We start from the raw sequence: 24,004 nt of genomic DNA, 5'->3' as shown, positions 1-24,004 counted from the left end.
TGGGAGGGAGGAAGGAACAGGGCTTGCTTGGGTGTTGTTGTTTTTGTTGCTTGTTGTGTTCTGTGTTGTTCTGCTGAGCATTCTGGGTACGTTATGTTGGCACCAGAGTGTGTGGCAATACTAGTGGGCTGCCCCCAGTATACCATTGGTTGTTAATATACATGACAAACATTGGACATGATCAAACAGCGTCTTAAAATCCAAAAAGGTGACATCTACTGCACTGCCTTCATCTTCCCTTCTCTTGCTTTTGTTTGTTGGTTACAGTATATGCCTATAGAAGTCTCCTGTTATTTTGTAGTCTTCTCATGCTTTCTCTTTGCCCCATTTATTTTCTTTTTATTTTCAGCTTACTAGATACATCTTAAATTATTCACCAGCAAAGTGTCTTAAATGTCCTTTAACCTTTCATCATTTCTCTGTATCATGCAAGGAGTCCTGGTTTCAGATCTCCAACCTTTGTCTCTTACAAGAATGTTCCAAGCCTGTAACTGAAATGGTTCCTGTGAAAAGATCAATCAGATTTCATTATAACTTTTACCTGCCAATCTTTGGCTCCATTTTATCCTTCACACTTTGAAATGTGTCCTCTCCTCTCTCCTTTAGTAATGGAGAAAATAAGGAGCAACCTGAAATCTACACCATCACTGCTCCATGGCTTCCTCCACTGAAACCTGGTACGCTTGTCCCAGCCCGTTCCCCAACACTAGTGACTTCCTAGTTGTGCTGAGGCTGATCAAGAAAATTCTTTGAAACACAGCTCAGAGATTTTTCTCCTTTGGCCTTTACTCTGATATAATTCCAGCCTGACTGAGATGAATTATATCCCCAGTTTGAACATACTCCGGCCCTTGAACATTTCTGTACTCCCTTTGCTGATTTGCTCTTCTAATTCTGTTCCCTATCTCCGTACGGAATATCCCTTTTGCTTCTTATCTCCAACTAAATGGATTTTGTCCTCAAGCCCTCAATGACGTCTGATCTTTCCAGTATTATAATATCCTCCTTAATCAGTATTTCTACGCTGCTTCCTTTCTTCTTGACATATCTTTTCTCTGCACCTTTTATCCAGGAATGGTAAGTGCCTGATCCTGCCCTTGAGCAGTGTTTCAGTTATAACCGCAGTATTATAGTCCCACACTCCTACTTATACCTGGAGCTCACTAACCTTATTCGCCACACTTTCTGAGTGTACGAACATTCATTCTAAACTTGTCTTTGATCCAAAATTCTACTATATCCTGGTCCTGTACTTATTAACATCTGCATTTTGAGCACCTTTTCCCCCTTTTCTGCTGCTGCATCCTGGCTGCCACCTCTCGGACAGTTTCATTTAAATGACCCCTACTCACCCTGGACCTCTCCATGAGGACCCATTGCTTTGAGTGGCCGTCCTGAAGTCATTGTTTAGCTTGTTGAGAACAGTTGCAAGGACATTGGAATGGCATACTGGCTTCATCCACACTGGCCTTGTGATCTTGATAGGAATGTTGGACACCCGGCTGTCCAGCACTTCCGGGGGAAAATGTAAAGTCACCAAGAGGGTACAGCCAGGTGTATCAATACCCAGAATCCTGTGCTAGGAGCTGGTCCTGGTGCAGAAAGAACTTTAATGACCTCAGACTAGCAGTGGTCAGTGTAAGCACTAGCAAAGGTCACTACTGCAAAACTGCACTCATGCACTGCTCCATGCTTTCATGCAATACATACTAATCATTCACCTAACAACAAATACTCCTATCCAATATTCCTGTGCATCAGCATATTTCCACACATTTTACACAAAACGTACACCTCCAGCTCTTTAACCATGTCCTGCATATCACGCCGTTTCACTGCAACAGAGCCACAAGCATTTCTTCAGAATCTGGAACATCACTGCAGACTACCAGTGGGTCTTACCTGGCATGCAGACTCAGTTGCACTGAAAAGCGGTTATTAGCCTTGTGGTGACCAGCAGATCACTAGTGATGATAGCATGCTCAAGATTAATCCCTCTTCTCACAACCCCCTTTCCCCTCATCACATATTCTCTTTCAAATTACAAGATTCAGATGTCTGACCCAATTCATTCCCCTCCCTATGGTCTTGACTTTTTCCAGTGTTGGTTCTATATCTCCAGGAGCTTACCACCATTTGGACCCCACCTGAGGAACTGTAGCTTACAGAAGATCCAGTGACACCCCATCCAACAAGTCAAAACCTAGCACATCAGAAGTTCTTTGTAGCAGGTTACCAGCCAAGGGTGGCTGTAGCTAGGACAAGAGGAAAGGGCAGGAGAAAAGAAGAGTTACTGAGGAGCAAGGTCACTCACAAGACTCAGATGTGAACTACAGCTGGATGGCCTATGGATTATGAGCATGCACTTAGAAGTGCTTGGGACATTTTATGGCCCCCAGGAGACCCTACATAAGATGAGGAAGTCCAACATGGTTGGACTTACTTTGAGCTTGGAGACCATGCTTTCATACGGCTCTGCTTCATCTCTCAAAGATCCATCCGTAGTCCGGCAACTGACGCTGAGGTCTCAGCTTCCTACGGTGCACTGACAAGTTCTCAGTATGTGTATGGCAGTGGAATTTCTGAACCCTGCCATCCACATCCATTTTCCTGCAATGAAGGTTCATCTGTAGCTGTTCTTGCTCTGTGTTCCATGTTTGAAGGGGCTGTATATGGACATTTCAGCACTTTACAAATCTCCCTCCAGCAGATTGGATTGGACAGCTGATATCCCACCTTGAGGAAGTAGCAGTGCCCTTGTCCACTCTTCACTTAGGATAACAGCCCTTCTGCTCCCATCACCTCTAATCCATCTGAACTTTTGCTGTGACCAATCTGCCAGCTGGCACCTGTGCCCAGATGGTACAAGATAAAGTACATGCCATTGTCAGACCTGAGCTGTCTTTGGTTGCTTTTATGGCTATCTACATCCTTCTCTGCAAGTAAGCAACCATTCATAAGACCATGTGACATAGGAAGCCATTTGTCCCATCGAGTCTGCTTTGCCATTTGTTCTTTTATTATTCATCTCACCCCCTTTCTCCTGCCTTTACCCTGTAACCTTTAATGCTCTTCCTAATCGAGAACCTTCCAACCTCCACGTTATAAATACCCGATGACTTGGCCTCCTCAGCAGTCTGTGGCAATACATTCCACAGTTTCACCATCCTCTGGCTAAAGGAATTCCTCTTCATCTCTGTTCTAAAGGGATGTACTTCTATACCCTCTGGTCCTAGACCTTCCCACTATTGGAAACATCCTCTCCATGTTCACTCTGTCTGGTCCATTCAAGTTTCTATAGGTTTTTGCTGAGGAAATCCTCTCTCGTTCTTCTAAACTCCAGTGAGTACAGGTCCAGAGCCATCAAATACTCCTCATACATTAACCCTTTCTTTCTCTGGATTATTCTTATGAACCATTGCCACTGAAACCAGTAGGGCTCATAATCATGCAAGGCTGCCAAGCAAGAACATGTAGAAGGCACTCGCCAAGAAAGGAGACAATGGTGATTAGTCAGCAGTTGTATGGTCTTTGATTATAATTTTGAACACTGATCTGCTTGGTGTTCTTGATTTGTTGTAAAGAGATCATTGAGTGATCAGGGACTGAGGTAAATCAGCAAGAAAAGTATGCCACCTTGGGGATTCAGATTTCTTTTATTCTGTACATTTTTGTGATGTGTTCGGCTGGGGAGATCAATGAGTGAGGATGGCATATGGTGCAGTATTCACCTTCCTGATGCAAGTTATCCCCGAGTGATGCGGTCTGAGGGTTTACACTGTGGTTGGAAGTAACTGTTATCATACGGTGTGCACAGACCACACACTATAAAGATTACAAAAATATTGAGCAGCAGAGAAGGATCAGGGTGATAAATAGAGATGTTTTAATGGAAGTGGACTGATTCACAAGTTGATTCTTTTCCATTGTTTGTGTATCTGCAGAGAATGAATGTCTCCTAAATATTGTGCTTCACATGTTTTGTGGCTGGTCAGGAACTGAGCCCTGTGTTGCAGCCCACACAATCGCAGATGGGCTCTCCCTGCCTTGATAATCAAACATTCAGTCTAGGTCTGTTTCTGGTCAGCGTGATGAAACAATCTGCACTTGCCTGAACGAGTGCAGCTTCAATAACACCGTACAGGACATAGTAGCTCACTTATTACCCATCCACAACTGTTCACTCAATCCACCATCAACACAGTAGACAGGCTGTGCTGCAGCCACTCACCAAGACTCCTAGATAGAAGAACAAGGATAGCAAAAGCATGGGGACACCACCATGGTGTATGGCTTGAGGTTGCCCTCCAAGGCACACAACACTCTGACTTGGAAAATTATCACTGTCACTGTGTCATAATCCTGGAGTCCATTCCTAACAGCATTGTGGGTGCATACCCACATCTCAGCTGCTCAAGAAGGCATCTCACCTCCCCCTTCTTGAGGGCAACTGGGAATGTGTAACTAAGTGCTGGCTCAGCCTGAAAAACCCACATCACTTAATTAAATTAAGGCAAAGTGATGACCTTGCAAGTGTCAGACATTGTCATGGGTGTGCAAGGGAGGGCACATGTTATATATGGTTGTGGAGTCAATGAAGGGGAGGAGAATGTGCTCTATTGGAATTGGTCATGTGACTCTTCAATAAAGGGGATGCTAAAGGATTTAATTAGATTAGGAGTGAGACAGGAGAGCAAAATGTGTGCAGAGTGTGTCACCAAAATAAAATTTCTTTATGCAAGCACAGATTGATTGACTGGCAAATGTAGGTTCAGTTTGGAGAGTATGTCACTGCAGTCAGCACCACCACCTGGCTGCATAATGGTCTCTGTGCGTGGAAGTGAAGTTAGGGAGATTCAGGATGAAATCAGGTGATCATTGGATCAGAAAAAAAACAAGAGGAAAACAGGCAAGATGATTTTCTGTGTAGAATTAAGAAAAGAAACATCTGCATGAATACGTATCTGCAGTCTTGTGTGTCTTCATATGCTTGAATCTATTTGGGTTCTGCCTAAGGTCCTCCTGCCCGTCGGTAAGAGGGGCAGAGTGAAAGAATATGTGAATGCAGAATTTAGATAAGCATATTGTAAGGATTGTGTGATTTTAATGGGTAATTTTAATTTTAATATCAATTGGGATAAGCAGACCAGCTATATTTCTGGAGAATGCACTCTGTAGCTTTCTGCAAAATTATCTCCAAGAACTAACAAAGGAACAGCTCATTTTAGTCTGAGTGTTGAGTAATGAGCAGATTTTCACTAACAACCAAATGATGCATGAACATTAATCTGATAGCAATCATAATTGAGTTCAATGTTACGCTTCAAAGGACCAACGGTGAATAGCACCCAAGGTTCTAGAATCAGTTAAGACTGACTTCCATGAAACAGGAGAAGGACTGTCCCCAATAAAATGGGCAAATAAAGCAACAGGTAAAACAAGGGTGAAATACTAGGAGGGATACAATAAGGAATTTACTATGCAAAGAGGCAAGAATGTTACTTACAGAAATAAAAAGCCAAGAGCAATTAATTAAATAAGTAGCAATATAGTACCAAAAGAGAACAAAAATATCAAAGCTAGTACAATCCTGGTGAGTGCAAGAGATACAAATCTAGAAAAGGTGTCACGTTCAAGGGAACAAAGAAAACAACTACAGATAGAGCCCAATCAGTCCATATCACCGGAGCAATCTCCCCTCCTTACTTTGTAGCTTTATACTTTCTCTCTCTCCTACGTCTTTCAGCTCCTTTACCACCTACCTGCCCTGTCAATTAACCTGCTGACACATCATTGGGACATAGAAGAAAACTGAGGCATCCAAGGTAATCACAATGTCACAGAAAGAACATGCAAACTCCACACAAACAGTGCCCGGGGTTAGGATTGAGTAGTGAGGCAACCTGCTTGCAAAGCTGTGGAACCCAACAGAGAGATTTAATGAGTGTCAAAATCAAGCCAAAAACTTACAATTATGTAAAGAATAAAAGGGTCACCTCAAGCATTGTGAACTCATAAAAAATGAAAATGAAAATTTAAGTGAAAATATGAAAATAGCAGTCCTACTTAATGACTGATTTATATTTCAGTTTGTTGTAGAAAAGTGATATTAAGTCAGAGAGCTGAACTCGCCAGCCTGACATAAGCAAAATGATAGATTAAAAAAAGGGCACAAGAATGACAAATGGCGAGGATTAGATGGTTTCCATCCTTGAATTATAAAAAGCACATTTTAAAAAATGTAGATGGCCAAAGTATACTTTTCCAAACTCTTCCAATTTCGCCACTATTCCTCCTAACTGGAAAATCATTCAAATCACTCTTTCTGAATATCTGTGATCTGTAATTAGAAGGTTGAGTGATTAAATGCCCTGATATTTTTCAGTAGATTAGAGAAAGAGCATGGTTTTATTAAACAAGCATTATATTTTTTTGAGGAATTGAGGGAGTGGTACATTGTCTCCAGATGTTGTGCATTGTACTTGCTAGGAAATGGATTAAATGGCAGAAGATACAGAGTATAATAATGGAATAACGATAGACCAAAGCTGACCCTGAATTCATGCTTTATGCTGTATCCCTATTCCACAACCCTCTCATCAACTAACACGTGGCTTCAAGATAAGGAGAGCTCTCTAGCTACAAACACTCCAATTTTTACCATGCAAGTGAAACAACACTGCTCCAATGGTCTCCAATAAATATTCAACTATTAGGATTCCTGGTTTCCATCAAACACAGTATATCTTTTGGACTTCACTAATTCACATTTGTACCTATTGAACAAAAAGAGCGTTATAGATCTGTCAATCTGTATTTGTGATGAAGTTCAATCAAAAAGTCACATTGAAAACTCCTCCATGAATATGCATATAATACAGTCATAGTCATGGAGCAAGGAAACAGGCCTATTGGTCCAACCAGTCCATACTGACCAAGATTCATTTGCCTGCATCTGGCCCATGTCTTTCTAAATCTTTCCTATCCATGTTATTGCCTGACTGCCTTTTAAATGTTTTTAATGTACCTGCCTCAGCCACTTTCTCTGGAAGTTCATTCCACATATTGACCATCCTCTGGTTGAAAAAGTTGCTCCTCAAGATCCTATTAAACCTCTCTCCTCTCACCTTAAACCTATGCCCTCGAGCCATAGTCATGAAGTCATAGAGCACTACAGCATAGAAACAATTCCTTCAGCAGACCTGGTCTCAGAATAGAATCAGGTTTAATTTCACTGGCACGTTATGAAATTTGTTATTTGGCGGCAGCAGTACATTGCAATACATAACAATAAAAACTATAAATTACAATAGTAGATATAAAAATTATATTAAGTTAATAGTGCAAAAAGAGAGGTAAAATATACAGAGGTAGTGTTCATGGATTCATTGTCCATTCAGATATCAGATGACAGATGGAAAGAAGCTGTTCCTGAAATGTTGAGTGTATGTCTACAGGCTCCAGAACCTCCTCATTGATGGTAGTAATGAGAAGAGGCCATGTCCTGGGTGATGGGTGTTCTTAATGATGGATGCCACCTTTTTAAGGCATTGCCTTTTGAAGGTGTCCTGGATGCAGAGGTAGCTAGTGCCCATATTGGAGCTAGCATAGTTTACAACCCTCTGCAGCTTTTTCCGATCCTGTGCGGTGGCCCCCTCCATACCAGACGGTAAGGCAAGCAGTTAGAATACTCTCCACCGTACATCTGTAGAAATTTGCAAGTGTCTTTGGTGACGTATCAAGTCTCCTCAAACTCCTAATGAAATATATTGCTAGTTTGCCTCCTTTGTAATTGCATCAATAGTTTGGGTCTAGGATAGATCTTCAGAGATGTTGACCCCCAGGAACTTGAAACTGCTCACCCTTCCACTTCAGATCCCTTGACATTGAGTGCAAGGTTGTTGACTCAACTAACTGATCTATCGCGCTCCTGTATGCCTCCTCACCACCACCTGAAATTCTGCCAACAGTTGTGTCACCAAATTTATAGATGGAATTTGAGGCGTGCCTAGCCACACAATCTGTCTTGTCCTTCTTTCATGTTCCCCTTAAACATGTGTCCTCTAATCTGTTATATCTTGAGAATGAGCATAAACATGGTTAAATGCAATGCTCCACCTATACATAACTCTGGTTAGGAAATCCTAAGCAACTCTGACCTCCACTCCTTAAGAAGGGATATGGAGAGAACGCAGCATACCTTTATTAGAGATTAAATTATTCTTGAAGACTAAATTATTAGCAAGCTAAATTTGTATTACTGTATCTGGAATGTAAAAGTCCAAGAGATAATTTGAATAATTATTGTTCGATTATTTGCCAAGTTTAGGATTGGGCTGAAAAATGCAAAAAGTAGAGCCAGGTATTTTGGAATTAAAGTTAAGAAACATTTCTAAATGCAAAATGAGGCTTAGTATATTCTATCTGCAAATAGCAACAGTTGTTAATTTTAAAGTTGGAATTACTAGACTTCTGATGACCAAAGGTACAGGGAAGAGGTAAGTATATGGAGATAGGTAACAGATCAGCCTCTATATTTTTAATCCCACAACAGGCTTATGGGCTGAATGGCTGAATGGCTAACTGCTGTGTCTGTTTTTCCTTGTGTCAAAGAGCGGCTGAGGATGAAGTGTCCTTAAGGTGGCAGATGAGCTAATGACCCAAATGATGCGGGTCAGACAAACTGACAGAATGAGCAACATCACTATTTTCTCTCTGGTCAATTTCTTTTTAAGAAGAGGACTTTGTGTAACAGAACAAAAAATGTAAGAAACAAGCAGCATCTGTGCAAAATAAAACAGTAAATACAGGGCTGAACTGGGACAGAGAAAAAGCATTGGCTTTCAAGAGTGTGGAGGGTGGGGAGAATAAAGAGAATATCTCTGACAAGGTGGGACCAAATGAAATGTGAAGCACACTGTTTCTTTGCCTCTGTTTTGCATTGATGGGGGAGATGACTGGTAGGTCAGGCTGTGTGAGAAAGCCCAAACACAAAAGAATATCTCTGTACTGGCCAATTCCAGTACAGAGTGAAAGAAAGAACACATCACTTAATGTTAGAGAATTCAATATTGAGCCTTGCAGACTGAAATGTGCCCAGATGGGAAATGAGGTCCTGTTCCCTCGGCCATTATTCTGACAGTGCAGGAGGTCACAGATAGATTTGTCAGAGTGGAAGTGCTTTGGGGAATTGAGGAGGATGCGTGTGCCTCAATGTGCCTTGTCCCACAGGAATATCAGCATTCTGCCTTGCTCTCCAGAATGCATTGGCAGTGTTTGTGTTTCTGATTTATTGTTCAGAGACATCTCCTCCCCATTCCCAATTGTGTCATTGTGAGGTGAGTCTTCTTGAATCATGTAAAATATGTTCAATACCTTAAAGGGGCACGAGACACCGACATGTCAATTCACAACTAGGAGGTAGATATATAATGCTTAATAACGACACTTCAGACCCTGCTTAATGAGTCTATTCTTTAGGTGAGCTTGGACACTGTATGCTTGTGGGCTTTTCACAAGGATGTGTGTTATAGCCAAGTCTTAATCCTCACCTGACTTCAAATACATTTGTACTTCCTAGCATGATTCTTTGATGGTCCTGTCCAAATATTCTATTTACACCTACAATTAAGAACAATAGTATTGCCACACCTGCTGCCAAATTGTAATTAGATTAATTCAAGAACTGTTTTTAACTTTCTCTCCTCTGCTCTCATTCACCTCCCTCTATTTACACCTCCTCCAGACAGATCAGCTGTGATTAACAAGTCTGCACTGCCATCCCAGTATTATTCCATTTCTGCTGGATTTAGACCATAAGACAATAAAATATAGCAGCAGAATTAGGCTATTCAGTCCATCGAGTCTCCTCCACCATTTCATCATGGCTGATCCAATTTCCCTCTCGACCCCATTCCCCTGCCTTCTCCCTGTATCATTTCACACCCTGACTAATCAAGAACATTTCAACCTCTGCCTTAAATACACCCAAGGACGTGGCCTGCAGCAACAAATTCCACAGATTCACCACCCTCTGTTTAAAGAAATTCCTCCTCATCTCTGTTCTAAGTGGACGTCCCTCTAGTTTGAGGCTGTGCCCTCTGGTCCGAGACTCCCCTACTACAGGAAGCATCCTCTCCACATCCACTCTATCTAAGCCTTTCAACATTCAATAGGTTTCAATGAGATTCCCCTCATTCTTCTATATTCCAGCAAATACATGCCCAGAGCCATGAAACACTCCTTATACATTAAACTTTTCATTCCTGGAATCATTATCATGAACCTCCTTTGAACACTCTCCAATTTCAGCACATCCTTTCGAAGATAAGGGGCCCAAAACTACATACAATACTCCAAGTGTGGCCTCACCAGTGCCTTATGAAGCCTCAACATTATATCCTTGATTTTATGTTCTAGTCCTCTTGAAGTAAATGTTAGCATTGCATTTGCCTTCCTCACCACCAACTCAAGCTGCAAGTCAACCTTGGGAATCCTGCACGGAGGACTCCCAAGTTCCTTAGCTCCTCTGATTTTTGTTTTTTCCATGCATTTAGAAAGTAGTCTATGCTTTTGTTCCTTTACCAAAGTGCATGACCATACACTTCCTGACATTGTATTACATCAGTCATTTCACTGCCCATTCTCCTTGATTGTCTAACTCTTTCTGCAGCTTCCCTGCTTCTTCAACACTACCTGCCCATCCACCTATCTTTATATCATGTGCGAACTTTGTATCATTCGCAAATTGTCCACAAAACAATCAATTCCATCACCCATTTTGTCATATAACATAAAAAGAAGCGGTTCTAACACTAACCCCTGCAGAACACCACTAGTCGCCAGCAGGCAACCAGAAAAGGCTCCATTTATTCCCATTCTTTGCCTCCTGCCAATCAGTCTATGCTTCATCTGTGTTAGTATCTTGCTTGTAATACCATGGGCTCTTATCTTGCTAAGCAGCCTCATGTGTGGCATCTTATCAAAGCCCTTCTGAAAATCCAAGGACGCATCATCCACTGATTCTCCTTTGTCTATCCTACTTGTTATGTCAGGCAAGATGTTCCATTAAGGAGACCATGCTGACTTTAGCTTATTTTATCATGTGCCTTCATGTACCCTGAGACCTCATCCTTGCCAATCAACTCCAGCATCTTTCCAAACACTGAGGTCAGGCTAACTGGCCTATAATTTCCTTTCTTCTGCCTCCCTCCATTTTTGAAGAGTGGAGTGATATTTGCAATTTCTGGTCCTCTGGAACCATGCCAGAATCTAGTGATTCTTGTAGAATCATTACCAATGTCTCTACAATGTCCCTGTCCACCTCCTTCAGAACCCTGGGGTACAGTCCATTTGGTCCAAGTGACCTATGCACGTTCATACCTTTCATCTTCCCAAGCACCTACTCCCTAGTAATAAATTATTGTGCTCAATCTACATCCTGATTCTCACAAGCATACTGCTTGTGTCTTCCATAGTGAAGAGGAAGGCAAAATACTGTACTAGATTGTCCACCAATTCCTTGTCCCCAATTACTACCTCTCCCGCATAATTTTCCAGTGGTCCAATATCTATTCTCGCCTCTCTTTTACTCCTTATATATCTGATAAAACCTTTGGGATCCTCTTTGATATTATTGATTAGCTTACATTCATATTTCATCCTTTCCCTCTTTATGGCTTTTTTTAGTTGCCTTCTGTTGGTCTTTAAAAGTATCCCAAACCTTTAACTTCCCACTAATGTTTGCTCTATCATATGCCCTCTCTTCTGCTTTTATGCTGTCTTTGACTTCCCTTGTCAGCCACAGTTGCATTGTTCTGTCTTTAGAATACTACTTCTTCTTTGTGATTAATCTATCCTGTACCTTCCGAATTGCTCACAGAAACTCCAGCCATTGACGTTCTGCCGTCATACCTGCTAGTGTCCCCTTCCAATCAACTTTGGCCAGCTCTTCTCTCATGTCTCGGTAGTTCCCTTCACTTTGCTGTAATACTGATACATCTGACTTGAGTTTCCCCCTCTCAAATTGCAGGGCTAAGCCTATCATATTATGATCTCTGTCTCCTAGGTGTTCCTTTATCTTAAGCTTCCAAATCAAATCTGTTTCAATGCACAATCCAGAATATTCCTTCCCCGAGTGGGCTTAACCACAAGTTGCTCTAAAAAACGATCTTGTAGGTATCCTACAAATTTCCCCCTTAGGATCCAGTACCAACATAATTTTCCCAATCTAGCTGCATATTGAAATCCCCCATGACTATTGTAACATTGCCCTTTTGGCATTCTATTTTTATGTTCCATTGTATTTTGTTGACTACATCCTTACTACTGTTTGGGGGACTGTATATAACTTCTATCGGGGTCTTTTTACCCTTGCAGTTCCTTAGCTCTATCTACAATGATTCAACACCCTCTACACTATGTCACCTCTTTCTAAGGATTTGATTTCATTTTTTACCAACAAAGAAACCCCAACCCCTTTGCCTACTTGCCTGTCCTTTTGATACAATGTGAATCCTTTGATATCACTGAATCACGGGCACCTCCTCTCCATCTCTCACACTTCTCTCTAATTTATAATAGGTTCATGTCTAACAACCTATTGTAATGAAATGTTAATTGTTTTGATCTCTTCATGGATATTTCCTGACCTGCTGAGTATCTCTAGCAAACACTATTTTTATTATCTCCTTGTCTTTGTGACTCACTGTTAGATAACTTGTCAACTTACAGGTATCTTTGCACCTATGTTAAATGCCTTCAATAGCCCTATTTCAGATTTCTGAGGGCGCGTGGCATCATTAGGCCTGTCATCTGTTTTTCTGCTCAGGTGAGCATACAAGCAGGATACACTGTGAAGCAAAGTTCTCCAGTATTCTGAGCAAAAATATCTCAACCAGAATATCTGATCATTTATCTCGTTTGCTGTTTGTGGGACTTGCACCGTGCAAAATGGCAGTAATTTTTTTTCATGTGCAAAGTCAGTGAATATGCTTCAAAAAATTTAATGAATCCATTTCATATTTCAGATTTGCTGAGCATGTGATGTGGCACTTTTTAAATATTTTTTTCTCTGGCACATTGGGTAATGCTGTCTTAGCTTTTTGATATAAATCACTTTAGAAACATGCACTCAAGTGAACTGTTAAGTCAAACGCAATTAAGTTTTATCATGGTACAATCTTCAAAACTCAAATCAATTTTGATGAGTACATTTTAATGAGTCCTGAAATTAATTCACAAGAAAATGAAATTAAAGTTCTATATATTGACACATTTATATCAAAACTTTAAAAAAATTCTTAGAACACAGGGTTTGTGTATGATCAGAATAACATTTGTTCATGTTTAATGAGCACAAAAACCAAGAAAAAAGTATAAATTAATCATAGAACCATTCACTACTATAGTGTGTGCTGATTATTAGTAGGGTATGCAGCAAGGGAAATAATGAACCTTAGATGCACTGTTGTGAGGGCTAATGCTAGCTCAACACTTTATTGGCCTGTACATCTGCAAGTATCTCCTTAAAGTGTTAATCACATTCTATTATATTCTGTGAGGAAAGTCATTGCTCTTGTTGGAACAGTGGAGTTGGAAAAAGCTGTTACTGGCAAACAGAACAGGAACAGGTTGGGAATTCCAAATTTCTCTTACTCATTAGGAGAAAAAAAAGTCTTAGTTTTGTTTAATTTATAACACTGATTGAAAATCAGGTCCCAGTAGAGGAACGATCTGTCTGTATTTTTTTCATGGAATCCATTTATCACTTAAAACACCTGGATTAGGTCATTCATTCCAACCTTTCTAAACGCAAAGAAGTGCCTACTGTGTATACCAAACTAGTTCTCATCATCCAATCATTTAAGATCTGCTGGCTATGATACTGCAAAAGTGGCATTCTGCCAGTGAGAAGCCCCAGGAAAATTACATTGGTGTGGAGAGGGCAGGAGGAAATGAAATAGCAATGTTAGAACAAAAATCTCCAAAATCTTGTTCAAGAATTCAATTCACCTCACATTATACAATGGCATTGAATGTTCCCTGACACACTGCATTTTGTTTTATTCAAAGATGATTAGAGGAATAAAGTAACACAGAGCAACTTTTATTCATTACTCCATATAAAATCACTACATTTAAGGGGTTATTAAAATCAAGACAGCTCTGACAAAAAAGGGCAGAGAGAATTCTTTGTACTTCAGAATCATTGAAAATAAATATGCCCATGCATTACAGATTTGATTAAAATTCAAAATTGTCCTTAATATTTCTGCTGTTTTATAATGCCATAGTTTTATTTTTTTTATTCTCAGGATGACATACCTCAAATCGGTTTTATAGAACATTGCAAAAGATTTGATTAAAATTTGTATGGATTCTGATGAGACAGTTATAAATATTTCATTACGAGGTCTTGGACTAATTCAAACTGACATGTAAAATAGTGTGGAATCCTCTTGAGGAGCAAGTTTTAGCCCAAGGCAAGGCAAGACTGCTGTGGGATGAGACACTGAGAATCTGAGAGAAGCAGATTGCCGGGATTAGTGGATTAGAGGCAGGGATTAGTGGATTAGAGGAAGTATTATTGCTGGAGGAAGAGAGCAGCTGTTGGAGATCTTGCAGTCTTGATCCGGTCACTCAGTCACTGATCTGCCTCATCCCTTTTCATCACCGTTAACACAACCAAGATCACACAGAAAGCCCACTGTAAACCCTTTGCAATAGTCACCATTAACTGTGCTATATCTGAGAGCTCCACCTTGTCTCTCCCCATTCTCCCAACATTTACTACAATTTATATACGATGCAAGACATCTTGCTGTTTGTTTGCTTATCAAGCTTGAAAGCTTGTTTACAGATATCTCAACCTTATGCTTGTATGTATGTGTGTGTGCATGTGAGCATCCATGTGCAGCTGTCTACCTGTGTTGCTCACTGCATTTGAAGTAGATGCAGTGGGTAAGTTAATGACCAGCGGCCAGAGTTGGGACTATTTAAATACCACCATGACTGCTGGTGAAATTAAGTTCAAATAATTGAATATTTTTTTTTAAATTGAAGAAATGATCTCAGTAACTATGAAACCGCTGAAGTGTCACTAATTTCCTGCATTCTTGCTCTCATTCCCCTCACTTATTGGACAGAGTTGCCCGGGTCGGCACCTTCCTCCCTGCAGCCTTCACATTCAGCAAATCATCCTTCGCAACTTCTGACAGCTCCAACAAGATTCTGCCACCAGAAACACACACCCCTCTCCTCCCCTTTCAGCATTGTGAAGGAATTACTCTCTTTGTGATTCCCTAGTGCGCTCTTCCATCCCTGCCTAATACTCCCCGCACTTTCTCATGTATCCAAGAGGTGATTCGTCTGTCCTTTCATCTCTTCCGTTCCCAACATCCAGGGACCCAAATGCTTTCCAGTTGACCCCATGATTAATTTTCATTTCTTCCAGTCCCGTGTCCTGTATTTGGTGTTCACAATGTGGTCATCTCTACACTGAAGAAACCAAACATATAGATTGGGTCAGAGTTATATTGTAGAATTATACACCAAGTAGATTGGCCCTTCAGACCAAATTGTCTATGTCAATCAAGCTTCCTACTTAAACTAGACCCATTTGTCTGTGTTTAGTCCATATCCCTGTTAACCTTTACTATCCATGTACCTGTCCAAATATCCGTGTAAGTCTTTTCTTCACCTTCTGTAGCTGAATCCCCATGGTTCCTGTAGCATGGTAACCAGAACTCCACGTGTACTCTCACCAACATCTTGGCATCCCAACTCCTGTACTCAATATTCTAAATGATGATGGCAAACAATATAACCCTGTCTACCTGTGCATGATCAGGTCCCTGTCCCAGCTCCCTGCCATTCATGGTTAGGTCCTACCCTGCTTTACCTTCCCAAAATGCATTACTTTGAATGCATTAACTTCAATCTGCCATTTCTTCACCACTTTCCTAGTGAGCTTCAGTGAACCAGATTTGATTAGGGAGTTTTAAGTTAAAGAAAGTGTTAGGAGGCAGTGATTATATCTTAGAATTCATTCTGCAGTTTGAGAGGAAGAATATGAAGTCAGATGTATCAGTATTACAGTGGAGTCAAGGGAAATACAGAGGCATGAGAGAGGAGATGGCCACAATTAGTTGGAAAGGAACACTAGCAAGCATGACAACAGAACAACAAAGGCTGGAGTTTCTGGGAGAATTATGGAAGATGCAGCATTGATATGTCTCAAAGATGAAGTATTCTAAAGGGAGGATGAGGCAACTGTAGCTGACAAGGGAAGTCAAAGACAGCATAAAAGTAAAAGAGAGTGAATATAATAGAGCAAAAATTAGAGGGAAATCAGAGGATTGGGAAACTTTGAAGAACCAACAGAAGGCAACTAAAAAAGCCAGGAGAAAAAGATGAAATATGAAAGTGAGCTAGTAAACAATATAAAAGAGGATACAAGTATTTTTCTGATATATAAAGAGTAAAGGAGAGGCAAGAGTGGATATTAGGCGGGTGAAAAACGATGCTGGAGCAGTAGTAATGGGGACAAAGAGTTGGCAGACAAACATAATCAGGCTTTCCTGTCAGCCTTCACTGTAGAAGGCACTAGCAGTATGCATGAAATTCAAGAATGTCAGGGGGCAGAAGTGAGTGTAGTTGCGATTACTAAGGAGAAGGTGCTTGTAAAGCTGAAAGGTCTGATGGTAAGTAAGTCATCTGGACCAGATGGACTACACCCCAGGGTTCTGAAAGAGGTCGCTAGATTCTGGAATGATTCCAGAGGATTAGAAGATTGCAAATGTCACTCCACTCTTTAAGAAGGGAGGGAGGCAAAAGAAAGGAAATTATGGACCAGTTAGCTTGACCTCAGTGATTGGCAAAATTTTGGAGTCTATTATTAAAGATGAGGCTACAGGGTACTTGGAGGCGCATGATAGAATAGATCAAAGTCAGCATGGTTTCCTTCAAGGGAAATCTTGCCTGACAACTCTGTTGGAATTCTTTGAGGAAATAATAGGCAGGATAGACAAAAGAGAGTCAGTGGATATTGGTTACTTGAATTTAAAGAAGGCATTTGACAAGGCGTCGCACATGAGGCTACTTAGCAAGATAAAAGCCAATGGTATTACAGGAAAGATATTAGCATGGACAGAAGGTTAGCTGACTGTCAGGAGACAATGAGTGGGAATAAAAGGAGCCTTTACTGTTTGGCTGCCGGTCACTAGTGGTGTTCTGCAGGGGTTGGAATTGGGACCGCTACTTTTCACGTTACACGTCAATGTTTGGATGACAGAATAGATGGTTTTGTGGCCAGGTTTGAGGACAATTCTAAGACAGGTGGAGGAGCAGGTATTGCTGAGGAAGCAGGAAATCTGCAGAAGGACTTGGGCAGTTTGAGAGAATGGGCAAAGAAGTGGCAGATGGAATATAGTGTAGGAAAGTGTATGGTCATACATTTTGGTAGAGGAATAAAGGCATAAACTATTTTCTAAACAAGAATAAAATACAAAAATCAGAGGTGCAAAGGGACCAGGGAGTCAATGTGCAAGTTTCCCTGAAGGTTAACTTGTAGCATGAGTTGGTGGTAAGGAAGGCAAATGCAATGTTTGCATTTATTTCGAGAGGACGAGAATATAAGAGTGAGGATGTAAGACTGAGGCTTTATAAGGCATTAGTTAAATTGGACTTTAAGTATTGTGAGCAGTTTTGGGCCCCTTATCTAAGATGTGCTGGCATTGGAGAAAACCCAGAGGAGGTTCAAGAGAATGATTATGGGAATGAAAGGCTTAAAATACAAAGAGTGTTTGATGGCTCTGGGCCTGTACTTGCTGGAGTTTAGAAGAATAAGGGGGTTCTTATTGAAACCTATCAAATATTGAAAGGCCAAGACAGAGTGGATCTGGAGAGAATGCTTCCTATTGTGGGTGAGTCTAGGACCAGGGGGCACAGTCTCAGAATAGAGGGATGTAGATTTAGAACAGAGATGAAGAGGAATTAGCTAAGGAGTGGTGAATCTGTGGAATTCATTGCCATAGACGGCTGTGGATGCCTTGTCATTGGGTGTAGTTAAAGCAGGGGTTAATATATTCTTGATTAGTCAGAGTGTGGAAGGATATAGGGAGAAGGCAGGAGAATGGGGTTGAGAAAGATAATAAATCAGCCATAATAAAATGGCAGAGCAGACTCAATGGGCTGATGTGCCAAATTCTGCTCCAGTATTTTATAAATTTATGATCTTATGGACTAAGATTCAAGATTGTTTAATTTCCAGTACACAAGTGTAAAGGAGAATGAAATAATTGTTACTCCAGATTCGATGCAGTGCAGAAAAAAAACACAATAAAATAAAGAACACATTAATTTCAAAAAACACCAATAAATATAAATACTTAAGATAGCTAATATACATAGATTGATTGTATGTCCATAAAGTGATACTAGGCACATAAGGCGACTTACGTACATAAGGTGACTGACAGGAAATGGTAAATTCGTGGTGTTAAGTGGGTGGAGGTGTTGATCAGCCTTTCTGCTTGGGGGAAAGTAACTGTTTTTGAGTCTGATGGCCCTGGCATGGACTGGGACAAACAGTCCATAAGCAGGGTGGGTGTGATTCTTCATGATGTTGCTGGCCTTTTTCTAGCACCTTTCTGTATATATGTCCGTGTAGGGGTAGGCTGGTGTCGGTGGTGTGTGGGCAGTTTGAACTACTTGTTGCAACACCTTCCTCTCCACCGTAGCACAGTTTCTACACCATGCAGCGATGCAGTCATCCAGTTGTAATCTTAGACAACCTTCTTCACTGCACACTATACTGTAAGTTTTGGTATTACCCACAGATTTACTAATCATCCACCTATAATGTACAGTACTGTATATGACAAACAGCAGGGGAGTTGGCACCATTCCCTGTTGCATATATTGGTCATTGGATGACGGCTTTGCGGAGTGCGTATGCTCATTCAACAGGAGTGAGCTGAGTTTCCGGTGACCTGCTGCATTAATTCTCCACCCCTCTTCCACTCTGGACTGCTGCATCTGGCCTTCTGCACTGTTATAACAATACATGTTTGACCAACAACACCTCACCTTCTATCTGAGCATGTTGCAGCCTTCAGAACACAATTTTGAACTCCACAACTTCAGGTAACTCTTTCTGTCCAGATCAGAACAGGCCATTCCTGCCTGTCATCAATGTAGTACAGCATTTTTATTATTCTGTTTCTGGGGTTTTGCCTTTCCCATAATACCATCATTTGCAATGCTTTACACTGACAAACAAAAACAATGCATTCCTCATTGTCTCCATTAGCTCTTTCAGTCTCACCCTATCACAGGTAATCCCTTTCTTTCACCCACCTTCTCAGCTACGTTAAACAAACTTGATCTTTCCCTTATCCCAGTCTTGGCATAAAACCCTGGACCTGAAATATCAGCTCTTTCTCCACGGATGCTGAATGACCTTCTGAGTGTTGCCAGAATATTGTTTTAATATTGTTAAAAACTTATCTAGTTCACTAACATGCTTGAGTAGGCAAACCTGCCATCCTTACTCAGTCTGACCTACATGTAATTCTAGACCCTCTGAAGCTGTTGACTCTTATCTGCATCTGCAAATGGACAACAAATACCAGCATTACCAGAGATAGCCACATCTGTTAAATGACTCACTCAAAACCTTTTTCCCCTCCCCTCTCCATCTTTATGAAATCTCTGTGGGTAAATATATTGGTCACTGACTGCAGGAGCTGGGTGTTGCTGGCAAGGCCTGTGTCCATTGCCTATCACAAGCCTACCTTAGTCCAGCGAATGTTTCATTGGAACAGAACAGAGGGTAGTGGGGAATCAAATAGATTAGTGTGGGTCAAGAATCACACTCTGATTATACCTGCCTTGCTTTTTGCTCATGTTGTTCCATATTATCTCAACAAACAGCAGCTTTGGTGGAAATTAATTACAGATCCTCAGACTCTCATGATGAGATGTGAACTCAGGGCCTGCGGATCATTGGTTGAGCTCTGTGGAGTGCCCTAGCCCCTCCACCAGTTCCTACTGCAACATCTTACCACACACACATTAAACCCACTGGATCTCTCACCCCTCTTCCCCCATTTGGTTCCACCTGTCTGTCATTTCCCCCTGAACATCATGGAGCGATAGAGCACTGCAGCACAAAAATAGGCCTTTTGGCCCATCTAGTCTGTGCCAAACTATTATTCTGCCTAGTCCCATAGACCTGCATGTGGACCACAGATGGTCCCATTATCACCTTCCTTACTTAGCAGAACCCAGTAACCTGGTATCCTTTGTGTTTCTGCTTACCACCAGCCAGTCTCGGTCTCCATCTTCGCCCTAGTAGCTAAGGTGGATAGAACCGGGGGGGGGGGGGGTGGGGAAAGAGGGGAGAGACACTCACCAGACATGACTACTGATGCACCCCCCCCCCCCCCCAGTGGTCGTCATTGGATGTCACCAGCTTTGGTGCTCTTTGGAGAGTGTTGTCTTGAATTCTACTGCCTTTGGTTACAACGTCTGTGAGACAGTGAGGGCTGTCTTGGGTTACTGTCACCCCTTTTCTCCCCCAACCTCACTCCATCAGCCTTTTTGTTTTGTTTGTCTACTTCTGCCAATCCTGCCTCTGCCTCACTTCTCCACCACTTCCTCTCACCTGTCTGTTACCCCCCACCTCTCCTCGGTCCACCAATCACCCCTGCCCCTTCCCCCTATCACCCTATTGATACGCCTCTCCCCAACATCGTCCTTTTGCAGGGTCACTTCCGCAGACGTTGCTCAACCTGTTGGTTCCTCCAGCCGATCGTTCATTGGTTGAAAATACGGTCGGCTGCCTCGCACAGTCAAATAGCCTCCTTGCTGTGCTCTCGGGTTCCCTCCCCGTAAACAACTACCTGACTTAGTGCGGACGAACACCAAGTGTTGCTGTACCGGTGTCCATCGCTTTCGGGAAGAGCGAAGGTAACATTAGAATTGCTCCCGGCACACTCTGCATCATATACCGCCTGTTAGGGCTCGGTGTAAGAACAACCTTTGTCCGCACTCCACAACCGCGAAACGCGGCCCCAGAGCGCTGGAGTTGGTGCATAGTGTAACGGGAAATTCCTCTCTCTCGGGCGGTAGGAGCGGCTACAGTGAACGGGAGAGGCACTGTTAGCCTCGCCGCCGAGTCTCACACCCCCGCTACTCCACTGACAGAGGCCGGTGCCGGGATTCCTCACAGATCTCATTGATTCCTATCTCCCAGTACCAATTCCTGTCGACATACAGATGGCACGGTTTATGTATTGGTCCGTGTATACTAAATATGCAATGTACTTACATTGAACACAGTCTGTGTACCAGTGCGCATACACTGTGCATAGTATGTATACATTGGATATGATCTGTGTCCCAGTCTATGCATGGGCATGGTCTGTATAACCGTCTGTGTACGATGGACACGACCTGTGTACTGTATGTGCAAACTGGACACTGTATACACCGGGCATGGCCTGTGTACCAGTTTGTGAACGCTGGACACGGTCTGTTGTACACTGGATCGCAGTACCACCGACTGCTCCGTGTGATCTCACCTGTTCAGGTGGTCAGGTTAGACCTTCGCTATTGTGGAAAAGCCGGGAGAGACACGCTGGCACACACCTGGGGTCCAGCACCCGGCAGCCGGCGCTCACTGTTCCCTTAACAGGGACCTGGATCGGCGGCTGCAGCCCAAAGGCGCTGGTGTGCGTGTGTGTGTTTGTGTAGGCACCGTTTCAGCCACGGACAGCTCCCAACCACAGACACATACAGTGTGACCAGATGTAACGTCGGCCCTCTGCATTCCGAGCTTTGCACGGTCAGCCCAGCGCAATTTACCAGCTCTCAGTCGTCACGGTGGCCGACACGGGAAGTAGGGATGTCCCAGATCACTCGGCAAGCCCGCCGCTGTCCTACCCGCCCTCGGGAATTTGCTGCCTCTCACCCCCGCTTTCTCCACTTTAAATGTCAGTGAACGAGCTGGCCACGCGGACGAGAGATTTATTACAATTCTCCCCACTCCCACTGCTGCTCTGGGACTCTGTGGGACAATGCCTGAAGGAGCCGCGGGAACATCGAAATCCAGCCGCAGGCAGCGCGGCGGAGAACCGGTTGGCGCTCTCTTCCAGCGCCCGCTCTTCTGCGCAAACTTGGTTCGCTGCGCACGGAGGGAACCACTTGTACTCCGCAAGCCAACACACTCACTTAGTTCCCTCTCTCGTCACCAGCTACAGTAATAAGGAGGACACATCGGCCAATACGAAACTCATAAGGGGAGCATGTTGGTAAATAGCTCGGTCCTGCCAATGTACACGGATCGATACCCAGACTCTCTCCAGTGTGCACAGTCAGTGTTCATTAACTGAAACACGGACTGCCCAGCGTTCGCCTCCACTGATCCAGAACGAGCCCGGTGTACACAGACTGACATTCAGCACACACCCCGCACAGTGTCAGTAACCACTCCCAGGCGAGTGTATACCCATTTCAGACTGAGCTCCAAGCCCAGCATGAACACAGACACATACATTATCCATCCCCAGCGGATGCAGCTCCCGCACACACCATACCCAATAGTAACTGGTAGATATACAGATAATACACAGGGTGAACAGAATGGTACACAAACTACATCCAGTATACACAAACTGACACGCACACCAAATCCAGCGAGTAGAAAACCCGGTGTATACCGAGACTCTGTCCATTGTACAGTCTACCTTCCCCAGCGGACTCACTCTATTCTATACAGACTCCAGCATATACCGACCATCTCCACTGTACACGAGGCTGGCATACAGGCCATATACAGTGTACGTAAACTGACACAGACTACCCCAGCGTACACAGACACCATACGTACTATATATAGTCAGTGTACACAAACTATGATACACACCAAACAGCATACACAGCCTGATATGCAAACTGCATCCTCTGTACACAAACTGGTATGCAGACCGTGTTCGCTGTAGTCAGGCTAACAGTCACTCTCCGCTGACTGCTGGAGACTCAGACCTTGATTTCAGAACCGTCTCCCATCTTTTCCTCGAGGTCCCAGTCTGCTCGCGGGGAACCCCGAAAGTAAAATCGACAAGTTGTGAGGATGTGGAGAGGCTGAAACGGTGCTAATGAGTGTCAAGCCTTGTCCTCTGAGACACCTGAGCGGGTCAAACCCAGAAGAGAAGGCTTGCCAGCACAAAACTAACACGTTCTTCCCCAAACACACACACATTACAGTAACAGCCTGCTCCTGTCTGCAGGGCAGGCGAAGAAGTGAACGATACCGTACAAAACCAGAGCCACAAGTCCTCATAAGCCACGGCAAATCATCCGCTGAAATCACAGGAGAAACAGGCATTGCAGGCAATGACAGGGAGAATAAGCAAAATTAAAGAAAATGTAAAATCCAACCGGAGGCTGTTACCTTCCCCGAGGAGCAGAGCGACCAGCAGCGGGAGCAGGGGGTTCATAGCCTGCAGTACGGAGTTACCGCTCCACCGCTGTCTGCAGGGCGACCGGACCGAGCTTCCCCTGTCTGATCCCTCGGCGCTTGCTGCTCCCTGGTTACCGCGCTTCTCTCTTCGCTGTCCCGCTCCTTCCTCCGCTCAGCACCAGCTCTTCTCTGAGAGTCATTCGGATCCAGCGCTTCTACAGGCAACAACTCCGCCCACAGCGGCAGCCCGGCACCCAACAACAGGCAGCACAGCGTCCACGGCTGACCAGTGTCCTCGCCACAGCCGCACTCACCCCGCCAGCACCTGGCGCAGGACAGTGGGCCAATACCCCAGCACCGGGCAATGGAGCTTTACCCCGTCACAGAGAACTGACTGGTACCTCATCACAGATGCCCCACCTCAAAGCTATGAGCCCAATACCCCACCATAGGGACAGTAAATCAATACCTCAATATAGAACAATAGAGTCAACACCCCAACACAGGGTAAAAGACCCAATAGCTAGTTACAAGGCA

At 43.1% G+C, this 24,004-nt stretch overlaps 1 protein-coding gene across 2 annotated transcripts in view; it reads right to left on the bottom strand.

Moving 5' to 3' along the window:
• The window catches only part of kirrel3a (kirre like nephrin family adhesion molecule 3a), a 693,875-nt gene extending 670,244 nt beyond the window's left edge, over positions 1 to 23,631 (bottom strand). For both annotated transcript variants that reach the window (XM_059957202.1, XM_059957203.1), the window contains exon 1: positions 23,459 to 23,631. In XM_059957202.1, the coding sequence (XP_059813185.1) occupies positions 23,459 to 23,504 (46 nt within the window). In that variant the 5' untranslated portion in view covers positions 23,505 to 23,631. The remainder of the gene's footprint in view (positions 1 to 23,458) is intronic.
• Between the last annotated feature and the right edge of the window lie 373 nt (positions 23,632 to 24,004).

This window comes from Hypanus sabinus, chromosome X2, assembly GCF_030144855.1.
Source record: "Hypanus sabinus isolate sHypSab1 chromosome X2, sHypSab1.hap1, whole genome shotgun sequence".
In the NCBI taxonomy this organism is placed as follows: domain Eukaryota; kingdom Metazoa; phylum Chordata; class Chondrichthyes; order Myliobatiformes; family Dasyatidae; genus Hypanus; species Hypanus sabinus.
Note: the sequence above shows the minus strand (reverse complement) of the source record. Positions and strands in the feature narration are given on the sequence as shown.